Below are 11,024 nucleotides of genomic sequence, written 5' to 3'. Positions count from 1 at the left end.
CCACTGATCTATTCAAGAGAGTATGAGAAAATGTAAATGTACCAAGTTTTCCCATCAGCACCTCCAAGATTCTGAGAGCCATAGGCACCATATCCTGTAATATAAAGTTATAGGCCTGCCTGTCTATTGAACTGGGAAATGAAAGAATGGAATTCACATTCACATTTGTTGATTGTTTAATGGTGGACTATATATTAGACATGGAATCCTATAGGAAAGAGATAAACAGATGACATTTATTGCGGAAAAATCCACATTCTACATCGTGGTATTGAAGTATCTCTGGAGCTCATAAAAACTGACATTTACTACAGTACATTTTGCCAAGCCATCAAAGTAGACATTATCATCAGGGTGAGAGTATATAAAAATAAGCACCAACGTGACTTAATTGTTGTTCCTTATATTACAAAGCACATTATGAATAAAATAACCATGTCTAAATATTTGAACAATAATCAGCAGTCTGATCTAACAAGGACTTTTTACAAAATTCAGGTGTTCTTGAATAAAGACTTGGTATTGTCTTGTCATACCACACAAGACTTACTGTTACAATTCTCACTCCATTCCCTGGGTAAAAATACCTGTGGTCACCAAAGAAATTCCAAAATGCTGGATTAACATAATCAAATCATCCAGGATCCCTTTAGACTGCCATTTCCAGTGGGGAAACTGGAAGTAAATCTTAAATTCGTTTTACATACCAAAGCTATTAACAAAATTATCTATGCAGGTAGAAGCTATCAATTTAAGATGTTGTCCTTTGGCTTGAATATTAGTTCAGGTGTTTCTTATCTGGCACTCGATTATGGACTATGGCCTGAGTTGCTTGACAGGGTAAAGTTAAAATAGATATTAAAGTTAAAATGATCATTATAAACTGAAAGCATCTTAAGCCTAAAATTAAAAAAAAAAAAAAAAACTTTAGAGCCACCACGCCATAGTACAGAAGTTACACAATAAGTCAGCTATTGTTCTTATATTCATAGACTTAAAGCAACTATTATAAATTATGAAAAGTGTCATACAGAGTGGAAAAAGTAACACCAGCTGTTTAAAAAGGATCAACAATGATTTATTTTAATTACAAGAAACAATAAAATAATACAAAAATTAATATCTTGGCGAAGTGCCATAATATAATGTAGCCACATTACTGGACTGAATAAGAGAAATGAACATACCAAACATCAGTTTTATATTATTTTAAAAAATAATATGGTGTTGACTTCTCTATTCACTGTTTCTCATGCAACACACATGCATTTGAAAAGCGACAATCCTGATAGTCGGACACAGAACATTGTTGCTGTCTGCGGGGTAGTTATGATCATCCCGTTCTCAATCCTGTTCTGATAAAAATCTGCTTACTTCCATAAATACGTATATAATTTCATATGACATTAATTTGAAAACATGAAATGTTCATTGCTGTTTACATACTGATCCCAACCTTTCACAAGTCACATATGTAATTATTCAAGTCGATTTCATGGCCCCAAAACATTGGCATTCATAAAATCTCCAAGTCGCAAAGAAACTGTCTCAACTTTATCTCATGTTACAAGTATACGATCTTCATATTTCCATCAGCCTCTTTGTATCTGTCAGTACTTCATTTGAGTGTTTTGCTAAAAAGAAAAAAGACAACATTGAAAATAAACACAAAACTGTGTATACAACATGTACAACAATAATTATATCTGAGAATGAGAACCTACCTTCTGCTTGAATGACTTGACTACTTCCCAGTAAACAGTCTTTAAGCTCAGACTGCTTACCAATCTTTACTCCATCACACAATATACAGTTTGATAGGCTGGACCTGCAGAAACCACACAGAAACATGTATATGTAACTATAGTTTTTAATAATAATAATCTTGTACAAAATTTTCTTAGTTGTCTAGATGCATAATCACGTCTGAGTGATAACTCAAGCTCTTGACTAACTTCTCTCAAAGTTGGCCAACTCTTAAATACAAAATACCACTAGTCTCAATTACTATATTCATCTCCTTGCAATTCTGGCAGACAAAGTCATAAAAATGACAAGCAAACTGAAATGATTAACTGCTGTTATAAAAGTGTAAAGTACTGGAAAAAAAACAGTTGTATAATGACCTGAAAAGTAGTACACATTTTCATCTTACAAACTATGTAAACACGTGTAAAACTATGTTTAGAAGGATGCCAAATGAAGTAAAAGAAATGACACAAAAATTCTCTCTGAACCATACAAGTAAATCAAAGGTAGAATAATCAGTTGTGAAATCTGCACTTGGTGTCATAGTCAGCATTCCACAAATCTCCAAAATTAAGACAGGTGACAAGTCCATTGGAAATTCTTCAGAAGTATCACAATATTTCAATGAGTTTCTTACAAATGCATCAAAATCAGCTGTTGATGTACTTTACCTAGGCAATGTCAAACACTTTAGTTTGAATCAGGATAACAGCAAAGTTAGAACCAAATTTGAGCAAATTACAGTTAATGATGTAGAAAAAGTAGTATCATCCCTTAAAAATAAAAAATTCAACTGGATTGTATGAAACACCTATTAGAGTAATTAAAACAGTTCCTAGTGTTATATCAGGAGCCCTATATGAAATACTGTACTAGTAATTTGAAGAAGAATGCTTCCCACATGTTTTAAAGTATGCACTAGTAACGCCATTGTTCAGTAAAGGCAGAAAGAAAGATGTATACTGACCAGTACTTCTAATCCCAATTTTATCAAAAGTATTCAAAAAAGTGTTGCAATCCAAAGACAAAATTTCACAGTGAAATCCAATAAGATCACATTAAATCAACTTCAGCTTCCAGAAAGGGACAAGTACAATATGTGCCATCAACAGACTTGTTGAGAAGATTTGCTTATCTCTGGGCAAATCCTGAAGAGTCACAAGAATTTTATGTGAGATTCTGAAGGCTTTCGATTGTATAAACAACTCTCTACTGTTCCACAAATTATACAATGGAAAATCCAGAATAGAATGTAACAATATTATGAAAATGATAGTTGCTACTCACAATATAGTGAAGATACTAAGTCACAGATAGGCACAACAATAAGACTATCACAAAATGAGCTTTAAGCCAACAAGGCCTTTGTCAAAAATAGATCACACACACACACACACACACACACACACACACACACACACACACACACACACACACACACAAATGCATCTCACAGACACATGACCGCAGTCTCTGGCAGTTGAAGCCAGACTAGGAGCAGCAGCGCATGATGGGAGAGGCAACCAGGTGGGGGTAAGGAGGAGGAGGCTGGGATGGGGAGGAAGAGAGAGGTGGAAAATATTAAAGTGCTGCTAGTGGGAGCATGCAGGGACAAGGTGGAGAGATGGTAGGGCAGATAGATGCAGTCGGGAGGTTAGGTGGAGGGCAGAGGAGAGAGGGAGGGGGGGGGGGGGTATCAGAAAAGGAGAAATGTAAAAAGACTGGGTGCATTGGTGAAATAGAGGGCTGTGCAGTGCTGGAATGGGGACAGGGAAGGGGCTAGATGGGTAAGGACAGTGATTAACAAAAATTGAGAGCAGGAGGGTTAGGGGAATGTAGGATATATTGCAGGGAGAGTTCCCAACAGAGCAATTGGTGTGAAGCAGTCATTGACATGAGTGTCGTGTTGAGTGGCATGCTCAGCAACAGGGTGGTCCATTCGTTTCTTGTCCACAGTTTATCGGTGGCCATTCATGCTGTCATACAGCTTGTTTGTTGCCAGGTCCACGTACAATGCAGCACAGTGGTTACAGCTTAGCTTATAAATCACATGACTGGTTTCATGGGCAGCCCTGCCTTTGATGGGGTAGGTGATGTTTGTGACCAGACAGGAGTGGGTGGTGGTGGGAGAATGCACAGGGCAGTTCTTGTATCTGCATGTATTACAGGGATAAGAGCCATGAGCCAAGCCATTGGGAGCAGGGGTTGTGTAGGCTCGGGTGGGTGGCAGAATGCCACTGTGGGAGGGGTGGGAAGGATAGAGGGTAGGACATTTCTCATTTCAGGGCATGACGAGAGGTAGTCAAAAATCCAGTACAGAATGTATTTCAGTTGCTCCAGTACTAGGTGGTACTGAGTCACAAGGGGAATGCTCCTCAGTGGCCGTATAGTGGAACTTTGGGAGGTGGTGAATAACTGGAAAGATAAGGTGTGGGAGATCTGTTTTTGTACAAGGCTTTACTGAGGCCTTCAAGGACCATAATTATATAGTCTGTAAAGGCCTCAGTAAGACCCTTGATATATTTAAAGAGGAACTGCTCATCACTGCGGATGCAATGGCCATGGGTGGCTAGGCTGTGTGGAAGAGACTTCTTGGTATGGAATGGGTGGCAGCTGTCGAAGTAGAGGTATTGCTGGTGGTTGGTAGGTTTGATATGGACAGAGGTACTGATTTAGCCATGTTTGAGGTGGAGGCCAACACGAGGAAGGTGACTTGTTAGGTTGAGCAGGACCAGGAGAAGCAAATGGGGTGGTAGGTGTTGAGGTTCTGGAGGAATGTGGACAGGATGTCCTCACCCTTGATCTACATCATGAAGATGTCATCGGTGAATCTGAACCAGGTGAGGGGTTAGGATTCTGGGTGTTTGGGAAGGAGTCCTTCGGATGCCCCGTGAATAAGTTGGCATAGGATGGTGCCATGCAGGTGCCCCTAGCTGTGCCTGATTTGTTTGTTGGTAATGGCTTCAGAGGAGAAGTAATTTTGAGTGAGGATGTAGTTTGTCATAGTGACTATGAAGGATGTTGTTGGCTTGGTATCCATTGGGCATCAGGAATGGTAGTGTTCAACACCAGTAACCCCATAGGCATTAGGGCTGTTAGTATAAACAGAGGTGGCATCAATAGTGACAAGTATGGCACTGTATGTTAAAGGAACAGGAACTATGGAGAGTTGGTGGAGTAAATGGTTGGTATCTTTCACATAGGAGGATAGGTTGTGGGTAATAGGCTAAAGGGGTTGGTCTACGAGAGCAGAGATGCTCTCAGCGCGGACACAGTAACTGGCCACAATGGGGCATCCAGGGTTGTTGGGTTTATGGACCAGGAAGCATTTAAAAGGTAGGAGTGCAGCGAGTGGTAGGGGTGAGGACAGAGATGGACTCTGTGGAAAGGTTCTGGGACAGACCTAAGGATTTTAGGAGACACTGAGGGTCCTGCTGGATTTCTAGAATGGGATCACTGTGGCAGTGTTTGTGGGTGGGTCAATCTGACAGCTGGCAGAGTCCTTGTGCCATGTAATCCTTTGATTCAATACAACAGTGGTGCAGCCTTTGTCAGCAGGTAGGATTATAAGAGTGGAATCAGTTTTTAGGTGGTGAATTGTGCTTTTTTCTGTGGATGTAAAGTTAGTTTTCATGTTGAGGGATTTGGGGATGATGGTGAGGCACGGTTAGATGTAAAAAAAATTCTAGAAAGTTAACAGAGGGTGATCTGGGGGCAGTGGAGGTGGATCACAGTTGGGTGCTTCCTAAAGTCCATAAACCCAACCACCTAGCCAGTTACTGTGCCCCCATTGAGAGAACCTCTGCTCTTATAGACCAATACCTTTGGCCTATTACCCACAACCTACCCTCTTATATAAAGATACCAACCATTTCCTCCACCGAATCTCAACAGTTCCTGTTCCTTTACCACATGGTGCCCTGCTTGTCACTACTCATGCCACCTCCTTTTGCACTAACATCCGTAATGCCATGGCCTTTCCACTATTGGACAGTACCTTTCCCAACATCCAATGGATTCCAAACCAACAACCTCCTTCCTAGTCGCCATGACCAACTATCATCCTCACCCACAATTACTTCTGCTTTGAAGGCATTACCTACAAACAAATCCACTGTAAGGATATGAACACCTGCATGGCACCATCCTATGCCAACCAATTTCATGGGCCATCTAGAGGAATCATTCCAAAACACCCAAAACCCTAAACCCCTCACCTGGTTCACATTCATTGATGACATCTTCATGACCTGGATTGTGAGTGAGGACACCATATCCACATTCCTGAAGAACCTCAACACCTACCCCATTAGGCTCACCTGGTTCTACTCAATCCGACAAGCCACTTTCCTCAAAGTTGAACTCCAACTCACAGATGGCTACATCAGTACCTCCGCCCATATCAAACCTACCAACCACCAGCAGTACCTCCACTTCGACAGTTGCCACCTATTGCATACCAAGAAGTCCCATCCACTCAGCCTAGCCACCCATGGCCATTGCATCTGCAATGATGAGGGGTTCCTCTCGAAATATACCAAGGGTCTTACTGAGGCCTTTACAGACCATAATTATCCCTCGAACCTTGTACAAAAACAGATCGCCCACGCCTTATCTTTCCAGTCACCCACTACTTCCCAAAGTCTCATGACACATCCATAGAGGAGAATTACACTCAGTACCATCCAGGACTGTAGTAACTGAATTACATTCTCCACAATGGTTTTGACACCACTCGCCGTGACCTGAAATGAGAAATGTCCTAATCACTATCCTTCCTGCCTCTCCCGGTGGCATTCTGCTGCTCACTGAAGCTACACAACATCCTCATCCATGCCTACACAACCCCTGCACCCAACACCTTGCTTCATGACATTTATCCCTGTAATAGATCTAGATACAAGACCTGTCCCATACATCCTTCCACCACCACCACCACCCACTCCAGTCTAGTCACAAACATCACCTATCCCATCAAAGGCAGGGCTGCACGTGAAACCAGTCATGTGATCTACAACAGGGTGTATACGTGGACGAGGATTTCCCGGTTAAAAATACACTTTCTCCTGGATGAAAATACACTTTTTTCATGTTAAGTAACAATACTCTTCCTCGGAACTGTAAAACTTATCAATTCTTTCAATGGTTGTGGCTTTATATACCGGCGTAGAATTTCCCTGCACTTTAGAAAACTCAGGGAAAAAAACACGTTTTGAAAAGTTGTCTGATGTGCAGCACCATGTACACTGCATATTTTCGTATTACTAAAGTATAAATTCGAATTCAAAATCGAGATTGCGATGCGCTGTTTTAAGCCAGTCGCAGCTCGTGTCAAGCCATCTCACCAGCCGATGACAGAGAATATTCAGAGCATAGGACACGTGATGTAGTCAGCCAATAGCAACATCACTGTTAAGTAGCGTGAACACACAAATAGGAAAAGGTAATTGTTTAACTTAATATACATAATGTTGCCTCTGCCTGGCACTTAAGTGTGACTTGCAGAGTAACCATGTAGATGTAGATATATAATATTGGTCTGTAAGATTATTAAGCTGCAAGGGAAGCTAAGCTTTCACACATAATGTTGATATTTTTTGCACGTGTTACGCTTTAAGATACATCACACAGATGTGCTACTAAAATTTTTAACGACGACATAAACGTCTGATCTTCTGGGCTAGAAAATATTCTAAATGGTCATCCTCAAAGATTTGATTTTTGAATGGGAGTCAAACGCTCTATGATTTAAGTAATTCATCAGAAATTCGTGCACAGCGTTCATCTTGCATAAAAGGAAATTCACTTTGAAAGTAAGTCTTTTCAACCATTCAGAATATTTTCCCGCGACCTGTTAGAAACAGATTTGCATCAGCAGTTGCCAGAGCGTTGCCGCACTTGCACAGCTACGATGGCGTAGGAAGCCCATATGTTCGTACGTCTAAAACATTAAAACATCTTAAATTATGTCATAAAAGAAACAAGACATTAGAGGATACTCCAAGAGCACGGGAATTTTGTGGACACATACTAAAATGCATAATTCGGTTTAAAGTGCACATTCGTATGTCCAGATTCAGATGTAAATTTTCTTCGAGTACCAGTGCTGTATTATCTCATGTTTGGTTCTTTATATATTATGGCATAATTTGGAGTAGGAATTAAAATCCATGGAGAAGAAATAAAAACTTTGAGGTTCGCCGATGACATTGTAATTCTGTCAGAGACAGCAAAGGACTTGGAAGAGCAGTTGAATGGAATGGACAGTGTCTTGAAAGGAGGGTATAAAATGAACATCAACAAAAGCAAAACGAAGATAATGGAATGTAGTCGAATTAAGTCGGGTGATGCTGAGGGAATTAGATTAGGAAATGAGACACTTAAAGTAGTAAAGGAGTTTTGCTATTTGGGGAGCAAAATAACTGATGATGGTCAAAGTAGAGAGGATATAAAATGTAGGCTGGCAATGGCAAGGAAAGCATTTCTGAAGACGTGAAATTTGTTAACATCGAGTATAGATTTAAGTGTGAGGAAGTAGTTTCTGAAAGTATTTGTGTGGAGTGTAGCCATGCATGGAAGTGAAACGTGGACAAAAAATAGTTTAGACAAGAAGAGAATAGAAGGTTTCGAAATGTGGTGCTACAGAAGAATGCTGAAGATAAGTTGGGTAGATCACATAACTAATGAAGAGGTATTGAATAGAATTGGGGAGAAGAGAAATTTGTGGCACAACTTGTCTAGAAGAAGGGATCGGTTGGTAGGACATGTTCTGAGGCATCATGGGATCACCAATTTAGTATTGGAGGGCAGCATGGAGGGTAAAAATCGTAGAGGGAGACCAAGAGATGAATACACTAAGCAGATTCAGAAGGATGTAGATTGCACTAGGTACTGGGAGATGAAGAATCTCGCACAGGATAGAGTAGCATGGAGAGCTGCATCAAACCAGTCTCTGGACTGAATACAACAACAACAACAATGCCATACGTGCTAGAAGATGAAAACTTGAACTTGAAATATAGCGAACAGTTGAAACTAGCCAATAGTGTGGAATTCAACACTTCAAATAAATTGATTGCTTTAGCAGAAAAGATTAATAAAAGTCAAATTTCTTTAAAAAACCGACAAAAAATAACTTCATTGTTCTGCAAGGTGATTAACACTTGACTGTCAGAAAGGTAGAAACAAAATAAAATCTGAAACAAATAACATATTTTGATGATGATGATGAGGTCCCATACTCCGAGGAGCGTAGGGGACGATTCAGGAGACCCTTCAATAATTAAGTGAATGTATTTTAATTCACTTGATAGCTCCCAGCCGCAGAAATCCGTTTTGTTTTCATTTGATGTGAGAGCAACAAACGAAGAGGAAACAGCAAAACCACTTAACATAAACACGGGAGACTACCACCTCCCCACTACAGCTCAGACTGCTCTGTGCATCAGCTCCGGATCTACATTATTTCCGAACTGCGGCAATATTAGATAGTGGCGCTCCCCCTCCCTCAAGCATTTGAGGTAGGACACCAAAAATTTAAAAAATCGACTTTTCAAAAAATCTTCATTTTGTAGCTCACATCTTTCTGAAGAGTCTGATACACAAAACATATATGTTCGAGGGAACGTAAGACACGTTATTTGGTCGTAAGTGTGCTGAAGTGCAGTGTCACGCCTCTTCACACAGCATTCTTCCATCACACGCCTCTGTATTTTGCTCTGTGGAATTCAAACATGTAATATTTTGTAAAGGGTGGCATCAAACTATACTTAGGCCAGTGGAAATTAAAATCTGTGGTGCTTATCCTGCTCCCAGTCGGCCGGTGTGACAGCCTGCCCCTCTTTAAAAAATAAATAAATAAACAAATAAAAAATATCTTGCAATTAATAGCGAATGGGATTATTTGTAATCGGGAGAACAAGAACTGATCAGAAAATTTGCACTTTGTACTGCCTATTATCTAATAACTTGCTGTTTTGTGTGACATAAAATCAAATATAGGACACACAAAACAAGTAAAGACAAGAGACAAGCAAAACAGTATACATTTCTTCAATCTTTAAGTCCTAGCTTTTTTTTCTCTCTATCTTGCCACAGCTTTATGTGGCGTACTTTCCTTTCTGGGAAAGAATCTATTACCTCATCAAAGTTCGTGAACGTTTTGCTACATGAAAAAATGAAATGTCGTTGTCTAATACTAGAAAAGCTGTTAATACAAATAGTACCCAAGACTGGTGTGGTTTTCCGATCTGATTACGTGTATTTTGTCACTGTCTGCTAGATAAAACGAAATAAGCCCACCTAATATTGCAACAATTGTTACACACACCAAATAAACAAGATTGTTTTGCCACAAATAGTCATTTTTATAACATGACAGAATATAATTCGCGAAGTACCAATATCATATGTCTACTAGGCCTTCTAAAAGCAAAAAATTTTATGTTAGGAAATAGTTTCACGTTTCATTGATAGTCTCTAGCTTCTGACGCATGAGATCGAAGAGTAGTAGTACGAAATTTTTATATAAATTTGGAATCGTCATATTCTTCCGTAATTTGTGTGAGTCCCCATTTCTTCTCCTTCCTCTGTCTAACAAACAATCTTGTCATCACTAATTCTGTAACTATTCCTGCCAGTGTCAAAACTTATTCTCTGGTTAACTTCACTAACCCTACCACAATCACCGGTTTAGTATCCCGCATTTATTCTCCGGTTAGGCGTTATTACCTGTTCGTACAACACGTTTTCCGCGCTACTCCCACAATAGAACTTTAGCGGCTGCTAGCTGGGGACTGTATAACTGGCCCTTAGTAGTGTAGTAGTCTGGCCAAAAATTTTCTGTCAAAATTTCATTCTCTTGGATACACGGAGAAGACAATACGTATTCCTGTTAGTCATTTATTTCCACTCTGGTAGTCTGAATCTATGGATTTTGCTAGTAATTATAACAACGCTGATCATTTGCAAACCCAGTCAACTATATAAACAGCGATTGGCATTCACCCGTCCGGCTTTATTCTGCTCAGCTTGTATAGACCCGTCCGCTTTTGTCTGCAGGTAAGTTTACTTCTACACGGGCGGGGATTCCCCTGCCAGAGACATCAAGTACACTATGCAAGCATTCAAAAATCAACTTATGATTCATTCAGAAATCAACTTACAATTTGTTCAAAAACCAACAGGGATGCGTTCAAAATTATATGAGTAATCGATAGACCAACATACGTTGGATGCCAGGCGCTTTGTGAATGTGGAACAAGATCTTTTTTCTC

General features: G+C 39.9%; 1 protein-coding gene across 3 annotated transcripts in view; it reads right to left on the bottom strand.

Moving 5' to 3' along the window:
• Positions 1 to 1,056: 1,056 nt before the first annotated feature.
• LOC126418466 (translation initiation factor eIF-2B subunit gamma) overlaps positions 1,057 to 11,024 on the bottom strand; it is a 56,655-nt gene continuing 46,687 nt past the window's right edge. For all 3 annotated transcript variants that reach the window (XM_050085236.1, XM_050085234.1, XM_050085235.1), the window contains exons 9-10: positions 1,725 to 1,828; positions 1,057 to 1,634 (exon numbers count right to left, since the gene is read on the bottom strand). In XM_050085236.1, coding sequence (XP_049941193.1) covers positions 1,582 to 1,634; positions 1,725 to 1,828 — 157 coding nt within the window. In that variant the 3' untranslated portion in view covers positions 1,057 to 1,581. The remainder of the gene's footprint in view (positions 1,635 to 1,724; positions 1,829 to 11,024) is intronic.

Source organism: Schistocerca serialis, chromosome 9 (genome assembly GCF_023864345.2).
Source record: "Schistocerca serialis cubense isolate TAMUIC-IGC-003099 chromosome 9, iqSchSeri2.2, whole genome shotgun sequence".
Taxonomy (NCBI): Eukaryota; Metazoa; Arthropoda; class Insecta; order Orthoptera; family Acrididae; genus Schistocerca; species Schistocerca serialis.
The sequence above is the reverse complement of the archived record's forward strand: the minus strand, read 5'-3'. Positions and strand labels throughout refer to the sequence as shown.